Raw genomic sequence first — 26,116 nt, forward strand, 5'->3', positions numbered from 1 at the left:
TTACTCCCCTCCATACATTCTATGATCCAGTGACACTGGCTTTCTTGCTGTTCCTTGAACACTCCATCTCTCAACTCCATGCCTTTTCCCTGGCTATCTTCCATTCATAGAAAGCTCTCTCTAAGACTCAGCTCAAATCTCACTTTTCTGCAAGAAGCCTTTTTCCTTCACTTTCCCCTCCCAACAGCCTACTTTCTCTCTGGGACTGCCTTACATATAGTTGTTTGCATGTCCTCTCACCCATTTAGAAGAAGCTCCTTGAAGGAAGGGCCTGTATTTTTCCCTCTTGTATCTCCAGAACTTAGCATGACGCCTGGCATATAGTAAGCCCTTAATAAATGCCTGTTGATTGATCAACTGATTTCTAAAGGAGTGAAACATCCACTGAAAAATTATATTGAAAATATTTTAAAGATACATACTTTCTTATTAGAGTAGACAGAGTCATCACTATAACTCTTAAATTATTAAACTCTATTAAAGTCAACCTTTGGGCATCTGAGGATTGTAGATCCCACACTACATGACTCCAGGCTGCTATGCTTTAAGGTGGCAATTGTTCTTAATGTTCCTTTGTCTCCTGTTAAACCCTATCCTTCCACCCGACTAACTGGTTTAAAGCTAAGGAGAACTGTAGATTACCAGGACAAGCCAGACAGAGCATCCATTTGCGTGAAATTCTCAAGTCAATAGGCTATGGCCTAATGACTGCTACACTGTTTTCTTAAGGAATAAATAGAGCCTTCTGGCTTTGGGGACTCTTTTTCTTGTTACTTTCTCTTGCTATTCTGGGACATTTTTCACTTACTTTCAGTATTATAGCTGTGTTGAGGAAGGCTAAGGTTGCTAGAACTATGTCAGATAAGTGTGGTGTTAGGAATCTGAGTAACGGATGAAGTCTACATTGAGTTTAAGCCATTGCTATATATTTCCTAAAGGTAAAGTGATACAAAACTAATTTTTGTGCTTGCATCTTAAAACTGCAATGAGACTTTGCGGACACCCTGTATAAGAAAGTCAGACTGTAATAATAAAGGGGGGCAAATGGCAGGTATGATAAAGCCAGATAAACAAACATCCCTCTTAAAGTATATTTTTCAATCCCCTATAGCTGAAAGAAAGCAGTGTTTTTATGATTTACCTGCAAATCCTGAACATAATACAGCAATAGCTATAGCAACAAACCCTAACAATGGATTCTGCTGCACCTGCAACATTAACAGAAACTGCAAGTTAGTTAAGAGATTTTGATCCCTTAGGGCATTCATTAGTGGCATGAAAATTTTTGATGTTGAGCAATGTTGTCCTAACAAGGTTACGCCAGAAGAAAAGTATGCTACAGCCTAACTTCACCAAGGTACAGTAGATTTGGCTCAACATGACTTGTTACATAGATTTCAATATGCTTTCAATACTTTAAAGGTCTATAATTTCATTCACGTGGGTAGTCCCTGCACCAAAATGTCTGACGATACTCCCATAATAATTTGGGTCTTTGAGGATTGCTGTAATTAAAAAGTTACAGTGATGAGCTTTTCCAAATTTACCTAGGCTGGTTATCAGACAAGAGACATAATATACTATTGAGTCCATCCTCGAAGACTTTCCAGTTTAGTAGTGTCTCTCAGAGCTTGCGCTGTATTGGCAAAGCCTTGGAGAATCTCCGTACTACAATGAAGTATCAGAGGAGGACTTTACAGGAAAAGATTTGGATATGCAAGGGGTTAAATTATGTCCCCCAAAATATAACCATTTCCAACAAAATTCTGATAAAACATTGTTCGACATGTCCCTCAATCTCAGAAGTACCTAGTACAATGCCTCAAATATAGTAAGGGCAAAAAATACATGTTGATTTTCCATTGCCACTACCACCTCAATGCCAGTCTCATCATTTTGTGTCTGAATACTACAATAACCTAACTGGTTTCCCATGCTTCAGTCATGCTTCCAATCCATCTTGCACAGTGAAGTTAATCTTCCTGAAACACAATTTTGATCGTGTCTACTCTTTGTTTAAAAGATCTCTACAAGTTTCCTGCTGCCGATATGGAAAAAAAAAATCCAAACTGTAATCTTTCATTAAGGATTCTTCACATAAGGACTCTGTGCTTCCCCTATGCTGGCTTATGAACTCTTAACTAACTTGTGACTTCCTGCCCTTGCCCCTCTGTTCATAATGTTCCTCCTGCTTGGACTGCCGTCCTTGCTCCTTTCTAAATCTCACCCAGGTCTTCAAGATCCACCTCAAATGTCACTCAAATTCAAAAATGCTGAGGAAACTTTATTTGTTGTTTTCTTCAAGTTCCGAACAATCTCTACCTTCAAATATCATCTAATACTTGTTCCTAGTAAATTATGCTACCTTATAAGACAAGGGATGAAACTGGTCTTTGACCCTCTTAAACTCCCCAGGCCTCTTCCTCCCTGTTGGCTGAGGCAACTTCTTTTGGGAAACAGTTGTTACTGAGGAGTATAAGGTTCATCAATCAGTGGGATATGGAGATACATGGTAATCCTAATAGCCTTATATCTGCACAAAACTTTTAATATTTTAAAATGATTTTATATCCATTATGCATTTTATCAGTGGACTCGTGTCTCCCAGATGGCTATTTAAATTTGGATAAAAATATTAGTGTTTAATGCTAATGTCTGAGAAGGGTCTAAATGGCTCAGAAAAGTAATTAGCGCCTTCAATTATTAGGTCTCTTGGCATTTGTATACCATGGTGACTGGTGCTGCTAAGAGCACTCATCTACATCCCTGATCCTTTGAAATGTGGCAAAGTAGGACTTTATGAGATCAGAGTATACCCTGAATGAAAAAGTCTTTACCTTTCCCTGTTCCTAGAAACATACTGGAAAGGATTAGAAGGGGCTTGATTACTGATTAAAGAGTAACAAAAAGCAATAAGGTTTAAAAATATCAATGATAAATGTGGACAAGTTAGCAAGTTGGTTTTTTTTTTGGGGTGTGTGTGTGTGTTGTTTTGTTTTTATAAACCTACCTTTGAGACTTTCGGGTCATAAAAAAATCTTAAAATTACCTTTTTTTTTTATAATGGCAATTCAAGTTGCTAAAATGAGCCTTCATCAGCAAGGCTATAAAAATGTGGATTTAAGGCAATCTGCAATTGATAGTTTACTGTGCATGACATTCCTTACCAATACTTTAGTAGCTTGAGCTGGTTTCCACTGAACAAGTGTGACTCCAGCACACAGCATAAAAACTGAAATCCACTGTAATTTACTGAGTGATCGGTTTAACATTAAAACAGTACATAAAGCAGTACAAGGAATCTTTAGTTGGTAGGTCACCTAGAAAAGAAACAAAAACATAGGATGAAGAGTTCATGTAAATCTCTAAATGGCACAAAAACAAAGAATCTTATTTTCTAATTTCATTTTCAGAAAATATCTTCAGAACTATTCAGAGAGACAATCACTTATGTCCAATTCTCATTTCACTGTGAAAAGATTTTGGATTAATTCCCATGTGATGCAATAATTAAAATTTTATTGTTTTCATTAAGCCCACTTACCTGGTATACTGCAGCATCCAAATTACTAAGAGCTAAGAAAGCCATGTTGTTCTGAACAGCATATACTAGAGATGGTACACTCAACTTCATCAGTTCCTTTGGGCTTCCTAAGATATTTTCTTTTAAACAAGTCTTGAATCTACCCACACTACCGGTTTCTCTTCAAAAAAAAAAAAAGGAAAGAAAAAGAAAGAAAAAAAGACATTAAATCAAATCTGGAATGCTTTCCTCACGCTAAGCATAGTCTATATGTTCTTCTGTGGTTCTCTGATGTAATTTAGCAAACCTAATTTTAATAACTGTCAGGTAATTTCAGAATTATTTAGAAGGAACACTGAAGATAAATGAGGCTTCCAACAATACACTAAAGAGAAAGAATAACACTGTTGTTTTATTTTTGGAATATATAAAAAGATAATAATCATGTTCAGCATCAACTGCCTCTATTCAGAGTTCCGGAGGCTCATCTCTGTTCTGAGAATGATCTCCAACACTAAGATGAAAGGAAAGTAGAATAATATACAATGTCTATAAGAAATGAATATGAATCATTCTGCATTTCACCCACATCATTTCCCCACTCTCCTCTGGTTCCCCAATGCATCATGTCCACACTACTGGAACTTTTTCTACTAAGTTGCACATCCTATATTTTCTCAAAACATCTCTTTATTAGCTCTACTTTTAAAAAATATGTGTTATAGACACTAGTTAGGAATCAGATATTTCATTATCTGAAGGTTATATCAATGAATTAACATCAATTTGAATAATGTGCTTGGTGCATAGGGACAACAGGGTCCAAATAATAGGATGAATCCAGAGGATTTGAGAACACCAAAAAATGTCACCATATGAAATTGAAATTAATAAACAACACAAATGAATTTAATTAACTATCCAAAAACTCTTCCTAGGAAGTCATACACACAGAGATAATTTATAAATGTGCTGCCAAGAAGGGTAAGGCATTTTCTCAACCTCAGCAAGAGGTGTCAGGTACTTTCTTAAAGAATAAAATACACTTTTTGAACATGACTAATAAAAGATAAGATGTAATGCTGTAAATTATTGCATGCTTATTATGAGGAAGCATTACAATAATAGGAATTCTGGAAAGAATTAAAGATTTCTCAGTGTTTATTCTAACACTTCATCTGACAAGACATTTCAAGTACTAGAAGTGTTTTCTATACTAAAATATCATTCTCCATTCACAGCCTCAGAAAAGTATCCCAAAAACAACTTTTCTGATTACTAATTTGATTCCCTCAGTACACTGATACCAAGAAACAGGGCACTTCTAAATAGTCAGCATGAGTATTTCAGTCACTCAAAAGGCCCATCCACCACTGTGCACTAGTAAACAGGCATTCTGGTTAATCAACTTATGCATGTGAATTGATCCATTAGAAGCTCTGGAAGAACAGAAAAAACAAGAGTTCTGGAACCTATTAAAAAGCTGAAGACCAGACTCAGAACTGAAGTGACCCTATAAAGGTACTGTCTCCTGGTGATATTCTGCCTAAACAACCAGCTATTCTTTCTTTTTGATGACTTAAGTTAGGCAGGTCCCTCAGATACACAGTCCTCACTGGAGCCACATACAGTAATATCGCTCAGTAGCACCTGCAAATGCTTATGCTCTACTGGAACAGCCTTCAATAAGCCACCAGCGTAGGACTGTAGGGAAGAAATGCACAACTACTCTTTTGGTAACTACAATGAGTGTAGAACTGAATATAAAAAGAGCACATAGACTGCTGTGTGAGGTAACAGGTAAAAGATAATTTCTGAGCTGGGTGAATCAGATTCCTGGTTGTATTAACATTTGATCTATATCTTGAAACTGAGTAAGATTTGGGAAAAGCAAGATGGGCAGAAGGAAGAGAGCATTACAGGCATAGGTAATGGCATAATTAAAGGCAATGAAGCAAGAAGCTGCTGCTAGGTGAGTAGAAGGGACACCAAATTGTCTGGTTTCACTAAAGCCAAGCACATAGAAGAAATGAGTCTGGAAAGATAAAGGAGATTCAAGTTATGGAGGGTTTTAAATAACAGGGTAAGGTACTTAGACATTATTCAGTAAACCATAAATTTTAAGCAGAGGTGAAACAGGATTAGATCTATGTAGAAGGAAGTCTTGTCGGGAGCAGTAAATAGAACAGACAGAAGACCAGTTAGGAAGCTATTAAATTAATCCAAGTAGGCAGTGATGAGAGCCTGTTCTAATGGCATTGAGACTAGAAAAAAAAAAGGACCCCACAACACATTCCAGAATCAACAGGATTTGGCAAGTGACTAAATGAAGAAGTTCAGTCAGGCATCCAACAGGCACCTACTAAGTACTGGGGATACAAAGATAAACAAAACCACTGTCCCTACCCTTAAGGAGCTCACATTCAAATGAGGGAGACAACATGTAAATAACTAGGTATTACAAGATGCATAGGGTAGATTAGGGATTCTTAACCTCTTTTGTGTCATAATCCCCAGACCTGTACCTAGAATAATATTTTTAAGTGGATAAAATTAAATATGTAAGATTACAAAGAAAAACAATTTTATTGAAATATAGTCCAAATACTAAGTTTCTGACCCTAGGAAAGAATTCCTGGGGTAGATGGAAGGTAGTAATCTCAAAGGAAAGGAACTAACATCTACTGGGGCTGGGAAAGGCTTCCTACAGAAGATAGGATTTGAACTGAGTCTTGATAAAAGCCAGGGAACTTAAGCACGGTGTCTACTGACTACAAAGGCAAGGAGTCAGGAGATGGAGTGTCATGCGTGAAGAATAGCAAGTAGACTAGTGTAGCTACATCACAAATTAAGTAGAAAGGAGTATGTAACAGTATGAGAGCCCTAGAATGGGAAAGACCAGCCAGGTTCTGAAGAGCTTTAAATGTCCAACAGAGGTAGTAGGCATTTAGTAAATGCTTGCTAATTGGCTCATTCTGGAGGTAAGAGGGGGCTGCTGGAGTTTATTGAGGGGATAACATTGTAAAACCTGTGCTTTAGGTGCCAATCACTTTGGCAGCTGAAATAAGGATGTATTAGAGAGAGACTTGAGGCAAGGAGAACAATTAGAAGGCAAATGCAATAGTCTGGGTGAGAGATAATGATGGCCTACAAGAGGGTGGCAGCTGTGTAAATGGACAGATGGGGTCATTTCTTTAAGACTTAATTCAAATATCACCTACAAAAGGCCCCTCATGATCCCACCAGCTCCTAATTTTTCCCCTTTCATACTATCTTCTACTCTGAATATATCTTCTACATACCTAGTTAGTTACATATTGTTTCCCTCATTAGAATGTATGCTTCTTGAAGGGAAAGACTTTTATTTGCTTGTTTATTTTTACCTTCCTTTGTATCTCTGATACTTCTTATTCTTAGCACAGTGTCTAGCACAACATACATCAAATACCTATTGAATGACTTGACAGATTAAAAAGTAAAGACTCAAAGAAAACATGGGGTTTTAGAGAACAGGTGATTGGGTGAATGATGACAGAAATAAAGAATTCAGGAGAAAGTGTGGGGCAGGGGAAAGAAGTAGTTTTACAAAAATTGAGTTTAAGATGTCCTTGTATAATCCACTTAGAGGTATCCAATAAGCAATTAGAAATATGGATGTGAAATCCTGAGTATAAACAAATACAATAAAGGTCAAACATATCTGCAGTGTACAAAAAAATTATAGAACTCTGTGCTGAAAAGGATCTTAATCATTTAACCCAACTTCCTGGTTTTGTAAATAGGAGCCAAAAAAGGTTAAGTGACTCTGAAACTTTTTTCAAAGTTCTATATGTAATATTATTCATGTGGATGCTATTTTGCCTTTGAGAGCTTCTGGCCAAAAAATTCACCAGCCTGTGAAGTAGTAATTCAAAGAAGTAATGAGCTACTCCAAAGTAGGCTTATTCCTTGGACAAGACATATAGTACAATATTGGGCCTGGATTTGAAGCTTTTCCAGATAGGACCTGACAGGGATTATGCCCCATTGGCAAAGTTAAGGAGAATCCAATCATTTCTATGACACGCTGGTTATTATAGAAAATTACTTTAGTGGAAAATGTTCATTGTACCTAATTTTAAAATCAACATATCCTTCATTTCACTTTTTCCTTAGAAGGAATAAACATGGCTTATACAATAAATATGGCTTATACTTTGCTGTAAAATAACATTTATTTGCTCAACAGGAAAATTGTGTAATCCTCCACTAGAATAAATATTCCTAGCTGAAACTCAAATTTCCCTCCAAAAGCACCACGTTATTTGGGCAATTACGACATGATTTTAACTCAAAATTGAGTTATAAGAAAAAACTCTAAATTTTAAATATAAGTGCAATCATCATTGTAAATCAAATTTAAATCCCATTTTGAAATTACAGGAAACAGATAAATTTAAACAAAAGCACAAGGACTATCTAAGGTAATATAATGGGAAAAGACTGTTGCAGCTGATAGTTGAATGAATCAATTAATAAACATTTATTAAGTGCCTACTATGTTCTTGGCAATGTTAGGGCAATCTCAAAGCAGAATCTCAAATTAGTGGGTTCTCCCTCAGTAGAGGTTTGCAAGCAAAAGTTGTATAACTACTTCTTAGGTATATTTTCGAGCAGTTTCCTAATCTAATCTACTACAAATTGGCCTAGGTAGCCTCCAACTCAAATTTAGCGTTTATTCTTCTCTGCTTGCACTTGAAATCACAACATTAAAAACTTTTTAATACCATTTTCAACCTATACCATTTCCTATGTCAGTTGGTCAATAAGCATCTTATGCACTTACTTACCATGTTCTAGGAACTATGCTAAGCACTAGGGATAAAAAAGCAAAATGTCAAAAGAATATGTAATTACACATAGCAAAGTCCCATCAACTTGACCATTAATTGGGAATTTGCTACATTATTCTTACTGAATAAAAACTTTTAGATAATTTTGTTAGCTGAAAACTTTTGGGTATTTTATTTATGAATAAAAAAAATCCAGGCTATATGCAATTGCTTTTTCCAAAAACTGGGGTCTGAAATTAAGGATTCATAGCTTTAGGGCTAGAAAAGACCTTATGTCTACCATTTCATTTTACAGATGAGGGGCCAAAGAGATAAGTAATTTTCCTAAAGTCACAAAGGTAATAAGTAGCCAAGCTGAGATCTGAACACTGGTACTCCTATTCAAAATTCAATATTCTTTCCATAATAATATGCCTTATACTCCTCAGTAAAGCAATCAATTTCTGCATCTTTATGTTTTGGGCACATCATAAAATCCTTTAAATTGTAACTTTTTCATTACTGTATCCCATTTCAATAGCTATTTTCCTGAGAACTATAGATGTTTACTAGGCAAAACCACATAGTTCTGCAAATTCTATCCAAGATACCAAATTTCACTGAAACCTGTTAAAAATTTTAAGAACATATATGCCAATTTTGCAAACTTGTTGTCGCCATTTTGCTTGAAGGCAGCAGCCCAAGCCACACATCAAACTTAAAGTATACCCTGACATCTTTTTATCATCATGTCAAATTAGGTTATAACTTCTACCTTCTCCCAAAGTTATTGTAAGATAAACAAAATTTAAATGATGAATGGTCCAACTGAAATAAAAACCTCTCTTAATTCACTTAATATACGTTTGTAGTTTTTATAGTTTCAAACTGTTTTTCAGAAAAACCTCCGAGGATCCGTGAAGCATGAAGAAAAAAGTTATAATGGTTGACAAATACATGGCAAACCCATCCATTTTGCTGTGTTGGCTGAATACAATCATTTAGCCAATGTGGAAACCCTTTGGCGATTGTTCAGAATCAATCACATAACCAAAAAGTTGGCCTATTCACTGAATATAACAATAATGTAAGATGCAAAAATAACCAGGTTTTTTTCCCCCACAGAGTACATATAAAGTAAACAGCACCCCATTCAGCTTTTATTTTTGTTTTAATGTGGATGTTTTTGACAAGAAAGCAAAAGTATTAAAAACTAAGATTTTTTCTGATGCAAGAAACATCCATGACCCTATTTCAAGTACCAAATATAGAAGAAATGAAAATATGACAACAGTCATCTCCACTTTGGCTTCACTTCAAGTAACCCTGAGGTGATATCTAAGTTACCAAACTACTGAACATAGTTCCCTGATTCAAGAAAACTAAAAATAAAATTACAATTTCCAAGCAAAACACAGATTTAAAATCAATACTCTCAAACTTTTTAAGCCAAAATGTGTTGAACAATCCCTCAAAATACGGTCCTACAAAAAAAAGAGGCCAAATGAAAATTGTAGAAAAGCATCACAATCAATATTGCTGCCAATAATACAATAATTGCTGGAATTTATATGGAGTAGTAAAGTTTGCAAAGTGCTTTACAAATATCTCATTTTATCCTCACAACAACCCTGGGCAGTAGATGTTATTTATTATCCCTATTTTACAGAAAAGGAAACTGACGCATGGAGTGGCTAAATAATTTGCCCAAGGTCATACTGCTAATAAGTATATGAAGTTAAATTTGAATTCAGTCTTCCTGACTCCAAGTCCAGTGCTCTATTCGCACTACCTAGCATCATTATTCTAATTTTTTTGTTATACTACTAATTTGGAATCAAATTGATCTAAAATGCATACAAGATTTTATCTTTCCAAAAAGTTTTTTACATAAGAATAACTTCAGCAGATAGTAGACAGTACTGTTCAAAGGAACAGCCTGTTCTGTTTTGTTTCAAATGCTTGAGGGTAATAATTTATAGGCAGGGAACAGACAACATAGTAAGAGAATCAGAGAAAGAGAAAGATCAATGGAACAAGATATTTGATTTCTGAGTATTTACTATGTACTCAGTGCTGTTTTAAATGCTATACTAGCTATAGAAAAATAAGACATGGTCTCTACTTTCAAGGAGTTCATAATATACATGAAAAATTAGTTTATAATACAAGATTGAAAATAATTAAGTGCTAGATTATTTGATATAAGCTATAAGCACTACAACTGCGAAGGGAAATTCAATGAGGGACAGAATTTTCGAGGAAAAGTTCACGAAGAATATGGTACCTGAGCTTGGACTTTAAAGGATGGGTAAGATTGGCCAGGTTGAGAGGAAGGCAAAAATGTTCCAGATGAAAAATGTTTCCTTCAGTTCTTGTTACTGTTTCTAATTTCTGTGTAGTTTTTATTAAATGAATTTCCTTGATTCCCTTTAATGATGGAATTTAATGAGGTTCAATTTCAGAGTATTAGGTATTCATTTGAGTAAACATGGAAAATATTTCCTGATTTACTGTTGTTCATAACCCCATTTGGGGTCTTCTTAGCAAAGATACTGGAAAGGTTTGCCACTTTTTCCTCTAGCTCTTTTTGCAGATGAGGAAAATAAGGCAAACAATGTTAAGTGACTTGCCCAGGGTCACACAGCTAGTAAGTATCTGAGGCCAGATTTGAACTCATGAAGAGAAATCTTCCTGGCTGCAGGCCTAACATTCTACCTACTGTGTCACCTAGCTGCCCATACAGTACTGATCATGTTAATAATAAGGTTGCCTTCTTTGTCGCCTCCTATTCAGTCTGTACCAAAATTTGTTTTAGTCCTCTCTTTAAGAAGGAAGGGAGAGGCCCACATTTGTTTGTGTGTATATGTAGAGAAGAAAGTGGAGGCAAGCAGAGCATTTAAGAATCTATCCTCTTTTTTAGATCAGAATGCAATGAATGCCTCAGTAGCATTCACCAATTTCATTATAGTTTAGATTTGATCTTGGTATTAGTAATTGACTTAACTCTACTTGTCAAGTCAAAAAACCTGTCATGACACAAACAAAAGAACATTCTGGTAATTATAAAGTTTTTCAAAGGTTTTCGGAGCTATGCAGCTTATACAGGATTCACTCTTTTCAGAGCAATGGTTCCCAAAGGGTCAGCAAATATTTAACATTTAAATAGTTACACACATAAAGGAGCTAGGTCAGGGGCAGTAAGCGAGGCGACTTTAGTGAAGGCAGGAGGAGGCAAAGAAAAAGACCTTCAAGGGCACAATCAACACTCCAATTAGGGTGTGACATCCTAGGAAACTGAGGAATAGGGAGGCTTGGGATGAGATTACAGAATTAAGGCAGGTACCTTAAAAAGATAAGGACATATAAGCATTATCTCCATGGGGAGCAGGTATGTAAATGAGATAGGACTCCCATTACTTTGAACACAGTATAATTTGTGAAAGAGACAGCTTTGGGCATCTTACAAAACAAGTTTACATCTAACAAAAAATCTCTTTTTCTTAGGCATAAAACAAGTCAAATAGACCCTTCATATTTCTAAACAGGAAAACATTACTATGCATTAAATTAGTCCACGGTCAAAATAATTCTATGTAGCAATGCAATAAATGGAAAAGCAGGAAAATAGACCTTAAGCATAAATAAAGAATAATTTTTCAACCACCAACCCAAGAAAAGAGATTCTCCCAAAATGCCAAAGAATCTAGAGAATAAACTTATACAAAAATGTCAAATGCTTCCCTTTAAATGTTTTTACTAATTTATGGCTATGCATAAAACAAAAAAATATGCAAAATGGCCCTCTGTACTGCTGTGCAGATTGCTTCTGCTTCTTCAGTGATGGTTCAGAAGGTGCTAATCAGTTTTTAGAGTAACTATCAACATTAACATAGCTGTTGGCACTCCAAACGTGAGACCTTCATCTAGTGAAAAATAAATGGACATACTACTGGAATTAATATATCTTTACACTGCTGTTATAAAAAAAAAAAAACTAGAAGACAAAAGGAAGTTACAGTTAAATGGAAGAATGATGAACAGTTTCTTCTTTAGGAGACATATAAAGAAATTGGCCAAGTTGGATTTATCATTATGTTCAAAGGCAACAATAAACATCACTTCAAAGGACACGTGGTCATCTTGTATTGCATCGTTCATGATAAATGTTTGCAAAAGTATACTTTAATACTGAGTGATTTCAATGAAAAAGTGGATATGAGGGCAGACAGCAAAAAATGTTGGAATATATGGTTCAGGCACAACAAACAAGAAAGGGCAAAAGCTTTTAGACTACACAGAAGCCTCACACCCACAGAGATTATAAACACTTTCTTTGGTAGGAGGCACTGAACACAGAAAAGTCCAAAAATATCAACTGAGAAAAAAATTAAATCAGTCATATTATAAACAGGCAGGTATCAACTAGTTATCTAGGAAATTCCCAAATCCTACCTAGGTATAGAAAAACCTCTTAGTTATTAGAATAGAAAACAAAATGAATAACAAACTAGAAAAATTAAAATGTAGAAATTATAGGGGACAACTGAGGCAATTCCAACCTGATCTAAACAAGCTTTTGAAGCTAAAATCAGAAACTGATAACAGAATAAACACTGACAAATGTCACTATTTCTAATGGAAGTTTAACTGGCATAAATAAATTGTCACAACAAGGAGACCAAAAAAATCTGAAAACTATCTCAGTCAGAAAATGCCTGATCTCTTTGCTAGGCAGAGAAATGTAGCAACCAATGGCAACATCAGTTTAAAACATAAACTCATTTGTAAAATCTTACTGAGGATAGTGGAAATTATACATGGTATTTTCTCAAAAAATAACAAGGAGTAGTGAAGGGAAAGGAAGTTTACAGAAAGCTTAGTGAGATACCCAACTAAACAAAATCTTTCCATGGGTATTTAAGGATGAAATTGAAAGGACAACAAACAAAAAATGGAAACAATTTTCATAACAAACTTCTTGATCATTGGCAGTGAACACACTGCATCTGGCCTCTAATATCACAGTTCCAGATGTGCTACATGATTAACAGAAATGTCAATGAGGAAAACAAAAATGGGAAGGGCGGCAGGCCTACATCAAGTATATAAGGAGGAAATCCCTACCAAATTATAACACTATTTTGAGGCAATAAAGAATAGCAAATGCTTGGAAAAAATCTCAGACCTTATTTTTAAAAAAGGCAAGCAAGAGAACACCAAAACTAACAACATTCCAATCTATATAAAAATTTTATGAGGATAATCTACACACTTATCAGTGGCATCTTTGAGGAAGGTGTGGAAAGGCTTTTCCAAATGATATTCTACAGAGGATTATTTTTACAGTCATACACCTAAATGAAAAGTGAAACAAATACAAGATCCCATTGTGCTTACTGAGTATAAAAAAGTATTTTACTCAACAGAGCCAAACACCAAAAGATTAACAAGATGTCTCCCATGAATACACCAAAATCATATAAGGTCCCTTGAAAGATGTAATAACTATGTATGTTTGTGTGACAACTCTCTGATTATTAATATTAAGTAAGGTATATATACATGCAGCAAAGATGATTGCCATTGTAACAGAAAAGGCCCAATGAAGAAGATTCCTCATATACATTCCTGTTTGCAGAGGAGATGATGCTGACTGCATTAAAATCTGGAGCATTACAGAACCTCCTAAATGATATCCATAATCACTCATAAGAATCCAGCAAAGCCTAGTGGATAAAGAATAAAAAGTTCAGTAGTATCCAAAATAGGATGTGTAAGACAATCCACTGGGACAAAAAAAATTAAAGTTTCTACATATTTATCCAAAAATCAGAAAGAAATTAACCTGTACTAATATTTAATAGCTAGATTCCCAGTGGAGACATCACTCAGTCCATTTGTTGGAGGGTCACCTGTCATGATCACAGGCTACGTGATCTGAAAATTAAAATTTTAGCTTCAAAGATGAAGACTGAGTTAATATCTTATCTGCAGAATTGTATTTTTACTTTATAAAAGAATGAATCTACAGACATAGTTAGACTTGCTGTTTGTTTATTATCCATTATTGGCACCAACTAATCATTGAAGATTTTCTTTTATGTGAACGCTTGGCAACAAACACCAGTAAGTAGTGCTGAAATATTATAAAATGAGTAACTTTTTTGAATCAAAGGGATTATCAGGGAACAACTCAGTTGACATTTGCACTGACGGTAGAAGAGGTGGGTAAGATGGTGGGTAAAACTGCTCGCACCTTAGAACAACAAATCAAGGCAGTGACACCAAATTGTACTAGTAGTCATTATAATCTTTACTGTCATGCACTTGAAGTTTAAAAAATGCCAATTTTACTTTAAAATGTTCTTGAAGAAGCAACATAAATTATTAATTTTGTCAAATCTTAATCCCTTGAGTATACATCTTTTTAACATTGTACGTAATGAAATAGAAAGTATTCAAAAAGCACTTCTGCTGCATACCAAAGTATGATGGTTGTCTCAAGAAAAATAATTTGCGCAATTGTTTGAGTTGTGAGCTGCACTAGTCACTTTTTTCATAGAATACCATTTTTACCTTAAAGAACAACTAAAAGAACTGGTTATTCAGATGGTTATTTGGAAGACATTTTCTCAAAAATAAATTAAGTGAAACTGTCATACGAATTAAAAATAACCAACAGTACTTGTTACCAATTACAAAAGTTGAGCTTTCATGTGAAATCTGGAAAACTTGTATCCATCACTCTGAGCTTAACAGGTTCCCAATACTTAAAAAATTTTTTCTATGAGATCACAGGCGATATTAACAAATGTGAGTTTTTTCTTAATATATAATGAAATGTGTCAATATTTGGAAGAGCTACATAACTCAGTGAAACAACTCAGGGGGCAACTGTGTGATGCAGTGGACAGACTATCCAACCAGGAGTCAGGAAGACCTGAATTCAAACACGTCTTCAGATACTTACCAGCTGTGTGAAGTGGGCAAGTCACTCACTTTCTGGCTGCCTCCATTTTCTCAACCATAAAATAGGGATTATAGGAGCACCCACCTCACAGGATCAAATGAGATAACTGTAAAGCACTTAGCACAGTGCCTGGCACATAATAAGCAGTATATAAAAGTCAGTTAATATTATTATTAGCAATATTTTCCAAATATTTTTGATGTTAGAAAATGAGACATAAGTTCAAAGTGCAAGACAGACCAATGAATTTTTATACAACATATGAAAAGTTCATTGATATGGTTTCAGATTCCACATTGCCTATAAAAAACAACCACTTCCTGAGTTTGCATGTAGTATCAAAGAACATCCACAATTATCTGAAAGAGCGATTAAAATATTCCTTCCTTTTCCAATGATATATCTGTATAAGGCTGAATTTTCTTAACATACTTCAACCAAAACAACATATCACAACAGACTGAATGTAAAAGCAGATATAAGAATCTAGCTGTCATCTTTTAAGCTAGATTTGAAAGAAATTAGCAAACATGTGAAATTCCATTCATCTCTTTTTGTTTTATAAAAGTTATTTTTCACGAAATATTATTTAACATGTAATGTTTATTATTTTAAGTGAATTAGTAAATATTTTAAAATTTATCTGCTTTAATTTCTAACACAGTAAATGTCAATAGCTATAACATACATAAACAAAAGTTCTTTGGGATCCTCAATAATTTTTAAAAGTATAAAGGGGTCCTGAGGCCAAAAAGTTTGAGAACTGCTATCTCCCACACACCACATTATGTGAACTCCCTAGAGAGAATATGGACAAAAGTCATATAGGATGGGTAGGCACAGATGGGCTGATAACTGCATTGTTGGAGGGAATACCCATATCAATGAGATCACAGAACCATCAAAATACTGATGCACTTTAAAATTAAACTAATTTCAAAATCACAAAATTCAAAAAAAATTTTTTAAATCATTATTTGCCACCTACTATGCACAAATCATTCAAGGATGTGAGATACAAGGATCAAACAAAGAAAACACAGTTCTTGTCCCTCAAGAGGTTTACTATAGTAAACAACAGTACTAGGTACAGCATACTCAGACATGTCTCATTTTAATTTTAAACAAGAATTAACAAAATGTTGGGTTTTCTTTTAGAAACTAGAAGTTTACGTCTACAGAAGCCCTTTGTGCAAATAAGGATTATTAATATTTACCCTTTAAGTTAGTTGTTTCTATAATGAAGATAATACTAAAAGGCAAAAAAACTCAGATCAAATTCAATGTGCACTACTGTTGCCAGAGTACTAATGCTGGAACAAATTACCTTCCATCTTAATAGAGAAGTGGAGAGCTATGGATGCAGATTATATTGTCATTCATGGTTGCTCTGTTAAACCATTCTGCTTAATTGCGCCGCTGCCCCCCCCCATTATAATGAAGAATGGCATAGTGAAAAAAGATCTAGCTTCAATTTCTGCTTCTGATATTTACTAAATACGGAATCATGGGCAAGGCATATAAATTCTTAGTGCTCCAGGCAACTTTCTAAAACCACAAGTTACAGAACCATTGCCAACCTGCATCTGTGGAAGGAGTGTCCACACCAGGAGTTCCTCAAACCAATGAAATCACAGCTCTAAGACCAGAAAAAAATATTAGGGTATTATTGGCAGGGGGAGAATTACTGGGAAATGAATATGGAATAAAAATTAAAATATAGTAATAGAGCATTCTCAAAATAACTTAGCTATTTTAAACTACAATTTAGATGAAATTATGTTACAATATTATTTTTTCAGATTATTCTTAAAACTAATCAAGGTAATTTAAGATCAGTTGGTAGCAATTTGTTTTTCTAAATTGTGCTACAGCTATCAAAACAGACCCTTTAAATTTCTGTGTGTCATTACTGATGATATTTGCACACAGAAGAGGAAGTGAATATCCAGGTCATGTAGTTTTAGAACAAATATAACCTCTGTATTGTTTGCTGTTCTCAGTATCTGTAAAAGTTATATAAACTCACACATAGCAGGAAGTGGATCATCATAAAAGTCATATTGTTTTGGGTGTGGTTCAGGCATAAGCAATAAAATATACATTGCATCTTAGTATCATTTATCTACTTAAAGGAAAAAAATGATTCTGATAACTTCAGAGCCCTGTGCTCCCTGTGAATTAATGGAGTAATCTCTCAAATATCTATAATTCTATAATGAACCTATTCAGGCTCTATGCTTTCTCTCCTGCTGCTTTTTAGAGACATTTTATTTATTAGCATGAGATTTAGGAAGAAGGATAAGAGGCAACACATCCATTTTTCCAAGTTTTTTATGTAAAGAATTTGCTGGAGAAGATAGCTGTCACTAAAAGCTAAAATATTTTAGATTCTTTATGGGTTTAATTATACAGTGTTTCCCTCTGTTTTCCTAATGCCATAAGTAATATGGTAATAAAATTTATTTAATAGATAAATTTATTTTTACAAGTTACTATTTATTATGGCAATCATCTGATTGTACATATACTCAGATAATACAGAGCAAAATATGTATCAGGTCAGGAAAAAAGACTATCAAAAATTTTAATTTAATTTTATGTTCTTTTTTGAAATATTCTTAAGGCTGCTGTATATTCAAAAAAAAGGTTTCTACTTTCATTCTTGAATACAATAAAAAAAAGGGCAAACAATTCTTTTGTGTTTTGTGAAAGCTCTAATTTTTGTTAGCTCTAACTTTCTGAAATTTGAAAAAACTGAATGAAAGTAAACTGAGACTATTATGGAATGTGATCAAATTAAGTAAGTTTTTTTTAATACTTGAACCCATCAACAAAATATTTAAAATATTTTAACATTCTGCTAATAAATGTCATTAATTATTACTATCATAAGGTTCCAGCAATCCCACAGAACACAAAGAAGGTATAGTCCATGACTTATAATAACTGTAGGTATATAACAATTTATACCTTGCAAAAAAACTATCAAGTCATAAGAAGAGAATGCTTTTTAAAATTCATTTTAGTATTTCAATAATGTAGATAATGACAAGGACAATATACACATTAAATATTACTGTCCACTATATAGGGTATGCACACACCTATATATGTGTACCTACATACACTATCTAATGTGTATGCATGCATATGTATAATGGACACTAATATTTTACGATGTTACCTATGAAGCTGGCAAATATCTATCAATATTCTGCTGAAATCTACATAGGGAAACTTGTTTAATACATACAAAACCTGTTTAATGCGTATTTTGAGATAAAAGCACACTGGGAAAAATCACTGAACAGAATCTGAAGACAGCAATTCTGGTCCCAGTTCTTCTGCCCCTTCTGGCCACATGACCTTGAGTAAATCACTAGACCTATTTCAGGATACTTAGTTTCTTCTTACATAAAATTAGAGGGATAAACGAGATGTTCTATAAGATCTCTTTCCAGCTCTAATAATCTTTGAACCTAGTTGCAGATTAGTGGGGGACCTATCTCTCCAAATCAAGTCAGTTTGAACAGCTTTGCTTTGAATATTGATCTTACTGTACCACATCCTGTAATGGCGAGAGGTCAAGCGGAAGAATAACAGAGTGCTTGACTTGGGAGCTAGAAGTTCTACCTCTGACACTTACTAGGTGTGTGACTCGGCAAGATAAAAATCACTTATCCTCAAGTCTAAAATGAGAATACCAGTAATAACCACCTTCACAGAGGTTGTGAGACTCAAATGAGATAATATGTGAAAGCACTTACTTCACAAACCTCAAATAGATATATAAACGTCAGTATTAGTATTAAAGGATCAGTTCCATAGTCTTTGTCATGTGATTTGTATAAAGACTGTTACTACTGCGAGTATTCTAAATTGATCCCTTCTGGGTGGTGCCAAATTTAAAGGGTTTTCCCAAGATACCTGATGGCAACACAAGAAATCAACAGATGAGAGCTTCAGATCAAAGCAATTTATTAAAATATTTTGTTACAGAATAAAGCAGTAGTTCAATTCCTCTGTCCCATCCCACTACAAAGGAGTAAGCAAAAATATAATCTCCTTTATTTAATGAATATTGATGAGCTTCTGTATACAAAAGTTTGTGCTAGGCTCTGTGGGAGAATCCAGAGAAGCCTAACAAATTGTTCCTACCCTCAGGTGTCCTCCCTTCTCTATTCTCTCTGCTTGGTAATTTCATCCACTCCCACAGCTTCGATAATTACCTTTACAATGATGTCTCACAAATCTATATATTCAGCCCCAATCTCTCCCAGGAGCTGCAGGCTTATCTTTAACTGCCTCTTGGACCTTACCACATGGTATGGTAGCCAACAAGATTCGATTGCTACAATACATTCCATCATGTCTCATTAACTGTAGTTCTAGACTCCTGCTTATAATATATATAAAACTTTGTTTGCTATTTTAGCATTTTTTTTAACTTCAAGTACCAGCCTTCCAATAAGCATAAATGAACTGATATTGCTTACTAGAGAAAGTATGCATTCCTATCTTGCTATATTGGTAAGTTAAGGCCTTTTCACCTTAAGATTAAAATCATTATCAAGTTCTCTCACCCCAACTAGGTCAGCATTAATACGTAGGATCCCAAGGGAAAATTATAAACTCTTCATTATAATCCACTCCATTACTGTGCCTTGACGAGTAAGCCTCCAGGCCAGGAAAAGTCCACTGGAGACACCACCACCACCACCACCACCCTCAAAACCCATCTCCTTAAGAAACTATTACACTTAACTCTGGAATTTTTTGGAATTTCACTATTTTTGCCATACTTCACTAAACTTTTGGTAAGATCACTGTTCCCAAAATTATGATAATTCTCAGTTCAATCCAAGTCAAACAATCTAGAGGATTTTTTTGTACTACCCTATTTTCCACAATAATAGATTTTTTCATTCTAAAACGAGATAAGGACAAGCCTTCTGATCCCACTTCCACCATCTCATTTAGTCAGTCGTTACCCTGGGAACTAGAAAAATCAAACATATCTATAATGTGTATCAGAGATGGGATCTTTTTCATATGTAGCACCTCCTATGGGCTACTTCCAACTCTCACTCACAGGGTAGGTCCCAGGCAGGGCAGAACTACCTAAGGTTCAAAATCCTCTATAAGTCCATTTCTTAAAACTATATATAACAAGCCCCTATCACTGCACTTCCCCTTAAGAGTCAGCCAGTAGACATGATAGCTAAAAGTACAGAAGTTTAGTAAGATGACACAGTAAGAACAGGAGTTACCAACCAGGCCCCTCACAGAATACACCGTCCTACCAATAAACATAACATCAGTGAGAACAGTGAGCACATACAAAGAATATGGTTTTTCCTTTATGTAAGTGGACCATTTCACAGGCCTCTATGTAAAACAATTTTTACGGGGATTTTTTTGTTGTTTTTTGTTTTTAGGCAATTGGGGTTAAGTGACTTGCCCAGAGTCACAGAGCTATTAAGTGTCAAGTGTTTGATCTGAGGCCAGATTTGAACTCAGGTCCTCCTGACTTCAGGGCTGGTGCTCCATCCACTGCGCCACCTACAAAACAATTTTTACATAAAGCAAATTTGCCATGGACGTGGGGAAGGGAGGGAGGGAGACAGAAAAAGGACCACAAACTCGGGGAGGGAGGGGCCTGGCACATGGTTCAAGGATATGTTAGGGGCCAGGAACAGAGAAGCAAGAGGAGGAATACATGGCGGCTGGGACCAGCCATGTAGAGTTCTGGCTAAAAAAGAGAGGAAGAACACATGGGGGGAAGACACATGGCGGGCAGACACATGGGGGCCAGACATGGACACAGACAGGTGAAAGACAGATATGCAGGAACCGGAAATGCAGGTGGGTGGGTGGAGCAGAGTAAAAGAATCTCCTTTCTTGGCACTGACGGTCTCAAGGCAAGCCCCTGATCTGGCACCAGCAGTGGTGGTCTCTCCACGTGTCCATTCTGCTTTCACTTGGAAGGGTTTTTTTTTGGGGGGAGGTATGGGGGAGGCAATGGAGTGCTGAGCTGAGGGACAGAAGTGGGAGGAGGGAGGGAGAGCAGAGTACTGTGAAGTTAACATAGGTGGTTTTTTGGAATGCAGATTTCTTTATGTAAAGTCAAATTTGAGTAATGTGAATTTATGTAAAGCAAGAACTATCTGTATTCTGGTAGAGAGGTGGAAAACACATGGCCAAGGCAACTCCCATCACTGGGTATACTCTGGCTACACCTCCTCTTCCCTCCCCACCCCCAAGAGCATCTCTACTGGGAAGATCATTCAGCTTGACTCCCTGACCTGCTCCTCTTTGCCTCTCAACTCCCTATTTCCAGGGTTAACTCTGTTTTTATTCCATAGCTGACTCCTTTCTCTGTTGCCAACAGTCATACTCCTTGGAGCTGCCTTGACTGACAGCTTAAGAGTTTCTCTCCTGATTTTTAAAAAGAAGCAGCTGATCCTTTGCAGCCAACACTAGCTGTCCAGATTTCATCATGCTTGACTGATGGAATCAGTTTTTGAACTTTTTACACTTTAAGATCTAAATACCTTGTCTTTTGTTACCTGTTCCCTTACATTTTGTGATTTCATCAACAAGGCTGGGGCACCTCAGGGGTCTCCTGATCAACTCCCTTACTATATATACATACATATGTGTATGTATGTGTCTGTATATATATGTATATATGAAAAAGCACCTAAGAGTCAGCTGCTATCTAAGAGTCAGCTGCTATCTTTCCCTCCCATCTCACCCATTACTGGTGCTAACACCTAAGGGTGCTGACTCTTGGGGTGCTAACAAGGTCCTTGTGCTTTCTTCCTCTATCCTCACAAGCTGATATGTTGCTCAGAGAACCAGTAGAGACCCAACTCAAGGCACAGACCAGAAAAAAATCATCTCATCTCCAGGCCTCCTAGACTCCTGTGTGGCCTTTCTTTCCTGTGTATGGTAGGTAATCACAAAATAATTTACTTAGATAATAACTGTCACTAAATGTAGGCAGAAATATGAAGAAGGGAATATAATCAATTCCCCTTTTCAACTGCTATCTGCGAACTCCAAAAATAACCCTGACTCATTTGGGGAAAAAAAGGAGTAGCGAATTAAAACACCAGAATATCTTAGTCACTTAGGCTTGAAACTCAAGAAGCAGCTTATATTTGACTCTTTCCTGTCCCACAACATTTAATAAGTTGACAAATTCTACCAATTCTATTTCTACAGCAAGGCTTCTTTACCTGAGGTTCCTAAATTTGAACAGAAAAAAAAAATTACAGTTTTATTTTCACTAACAAAACTGACATTTAGCATTTCCTTCAATTGTGAGTAGAGGTAGCAAAACATTATTCTGAGAAGAGATCTTACAGGCTTTACAAACAGGTCTGTGACCCCCCAAAATAGTTAAGAACCTCTGCTCTCATTCATGCTACTACCTATGTAGTTCAGGCACTCATCATGACATCTAATCTTTAACAGCCTCCAAATAGTCCTCCACCTCCAATTCATCCTTCACAGAGAGGCCAAAATAATAATGTATAGGGCTAATCATTTTATCCTTTAAACAAAAACCTACAGTAATTCTCTCTTGCCTTGGAGATAAACTACAAACTTGTCAACTCAGTATTTAAGGTCCTCCACAGTCTGACTTCAACATATCTGTTCAATTTTATTTCACAATATTTCCCTTCATGCACTCTATATTCCAACCAAACCAGACTACCAGCTGTTCTGTAATTTCATCTTGCACTCTTCCCAAGTACATGTATTGTCATGATTGTCCCCCATTGCCTAGAGTGCACACTGTCTTCATTTCTGTTATATGAAATCCATGTCTTCCATCAAGGATCACATAAAATTCTACCTCCTCCAAGAAGTTTTTCTGGATACACCCAGCTTAAAGTGTTATCTTCCCTCTTCAACTTTTCCTATATTATTTTGCCTCCATTTTATCTCTGTCACGTCACATTCTGCCTTGTGTCATATCACACTTTCTGGGTACTTAAGTCTTATCCCCATCTGCCACTCACCATTATGCTATAAACTCATTAAGTTATAAAACTGCCTTGCAAATAGTTGTTGTTTAGTTGTTTTTCAATTATGTCCAACTCTTTGGGACCCCATTTGGGGTTTTCTTGGCAAAGATACTGCAGTGGTTTGCCACTTCCTTCTCCAGTTCATTTGACAGATGAGGAAATTGAGGCAAACGGGGTTAAGTGACCTACCCATGGTTACACAACTAGTAAGTGTCTGAGGCCACATTTGAAGATGGAAAGATGAGTCTCCCCGACTCTAGGCCCAGCACTTTCTCCACTGCACCACCTAGTTGCCTTTACAAATAGTAGGCACTTAAAAAAGAGAAAAAAGTCTTACCTGCATGTTGAGTGACAGACTGAATGCTGGATTATTTAGACCAGGTACATGGGATTTAGAGCCTTCTCCTTCACTTTACATAACTAAACTTTTCCTTGGACTATAAACTTGGCTCATTTAAAAATTTATCAACTCTTTTGGAAACTCTTTACTAAATAGTAGTTCTACTTTGTGAAATGATACTATAATTCACTTGTCACTATTTCTAATAAACATCCTATTCTTTTTGAACTTTACTCTCACAAGAGAATTTAACATTGAGCACCACTAGGAAGACTGGCAATTCTGAAACATCTGGAAATACTTCTTAAAAGTATTTCTAAAATAATATGTAAACGTTGTCCAAATCTTCACTTACATTTTGAAGAAACGTCACTTGGCTTGTTTAATAATGTGAAGCAAACCACTTGGATTGTTTGGTTGGATAAACAATACATTTAGTTGTTTGATTCTTTCTAGGGGAAAAAAAACCCTGAAATTTAACTCATTCCATATAAACCATATATTCATAAAAAGCTTTATAAATGACATCAAAGTTTCCTATTAAATCAGAAAGGAAGCAAAATTGTAGCAAGAGGAATAAAAAATTTCACACTAAGATATCTATTTCAAGTTGAAATAGAATACTATCCAACATTTAATCTGCTAGCTAATCTCTTGGGATTTCTCATTAAATGTCTGAATCTCAAAAAATAAAATAAAATAAAAAGAATTAAGAATTAAACCTATACACAAATCTAGAGAGCTGCTCGATTTTTCATATGAACTAGTAAAAACCTCAGGGTATCAGGAAATGAATTTTACTTTATTGAGGAGAAAAAATTGCTCTATGTTCACTATCAGGTTTTTCTGATTAATATTTTTTTTACTCTAATTCATCCTTCCAGAGAACAGTGATTTTGTTATTGAAGTAAATGACAAGAACATTTACATAAAAGGTAAATATGATCTACAGGATATAATCCTCAGAGCAGCTGTTTTAAACCTTTTCCACTCTCTTCAAGCTCCTATCCTATCAAAACCAACCCATCAATATCAGGAGATGAACTTGTCTCCTACTTAATTGATGATCTAGGCCATCCATCCTGAGTTCCCTAGAGAACCCATTCCTCTTTACCTCTGTCCCTACACTCATTTTCCCATCCCTCTCTCCAATCTTAGGAGAAAAAAAAATGTCTCTACTAGTATTCAAGACCCATTCTTCTACTTGTATTCTCAATTCCATCCCACCCTTCCCCTACTCCTGGACTTGATTCACTCAATTATTTTCCCTCTCTTCTATTAATATTTCTCTCTTTATTGATTCTTTGCATGCCTTCAAATATGTCCAGGTTTTTCCTATCTTCAAGAAACCTTCCCTTCCTTCTATTGCTGTATCCACTAACTACCAATCTTTTTTCTTCTTCATTGCCAAAGTGGTCTATATCTGATACTTTCACTTCTTCTGCAGTCATCACTAATATATTTTCATACACACTAATTAGCTATGAAGCAAACTACTATATCTCTTTAGCTGGTTAACTAATTCTTGGATATAAGAGTTTCCTACCCTTGCCTATAGAAAGGTAAATTTAGGTAAGAACAGCACCACAGTGCTATGGCATGGAAAAAGTACACTCCTGTGAAGGGTTAAACATTTTTCTTTTTAATCCCCACAAAGCAGAGAATCAGGTTAAATCTCATTAAATTAAATACCTTAATTGCCTGCCATAGCTTTATTAGATCAAGCCCAGTAATGATATCTTTCAAAAATATAAATTAGTAAATACAGTTATGCATGTATTAAAGACAGAATATCTAAATGTGAAAGAAAACATAACTCCAATATATTGCAAAGTGTTTATACTCACTTAGCTAAAATTCCAGTACTTAACAATAACTTTATAACTTCTGAGATGCACACAGCTGTAGTTGAAAAGTAGAGTTCTTTGTCTGTTGTCCTTGTGTATCTTAAAGCTATGATGTAAGCTGCAGCCACCAGGGTCATCACTGTCAAGCAGTACAACTTGAATAGCAAACTGACATTTTCTGGAAAACATATTCAACAAAACTATAATTTAAGGGAGAATATTATAAACAACAACTTTTAAGAATTACATTAAGAATGACATTTAAAATAATTGGTTTATTTCAAAGGAGTATTTTTCTACTGCTTACACTAAAGATAGTCGAAAACACTGTCAATTTAAAATATTTATAAAACTTGGTTCTAGGGAGTATCACCAATTTCAAGATTAAAAAATTTCTCATACTCTATATTACACTTTGCATTAAAAATGCTGATCTTGAATATTAAAGCCATGCATAAAACAGGAATTAAAAACTTTTACAATCACAAATTTGCCAAAGTAAAAGGGGAAGCATAAAAGCAGGTAAAATGGCCAGGGTCTCTAAAAAAGGAAGATGGCTCAAGGGGACTGGAAGGAGCTC

General features: G+C 35.4%; 1 protein-coding gene across 1 annotated transcript in view; it reads right to left on the minus strand.

Annotated features, from left to right (window-relative positions):
* Positions 1 to 26,116, minus strand: part of SLC35A1 (solute carrier family 35 member A1) — a 44,071-nt gene that overhangs the window by 8,213 nt on the left and 9,742 nt on the right. Inside the window, exons 2-5 of the mRNA XM_020976295.1 lie at positions 25,537 to 25,714; positions 3,545 to 3,704; positions 3,168 to 3,320; positions 1,142 to 1,208 (exon numbers count right to left, since the gene is read on the minus strand). Of these exons, the coding sequence (XP_020831954.1) occupies positions 1,142 to 1,208; positions 3,168 to 3,320; positions 3,545 to 3,704; positions 25,537 to 25,714 (558 nt within the window). The remainder of the gene's footprint in view (positions 1 to 1,141; positions 1,209 to 3,167; positions 3,321 to 3,544; positions 3,705 to 25,536; positions 25,715 to 26,116) is intronic.

Source organism: Phascolarctos cinereus, unplaced genomic scaffold (genome assembly GCF_003287225.1).
Source record: "Phascolarctos cinereus isolate Bilbo 61053 unplaced genomic scaffold, phaCin_HiC Scaffold_5;HRSCAF=322, whole genome shotgun sequence".
In the NCBI taxonomy this organism is placed as follows: domain Eukaryota; kingdom Metazoa; phylum Chordata; class Mammalia; order Diprotodontia; family Phascolarctidae; genus Phascolarctos; species Phascolarctos cinereus.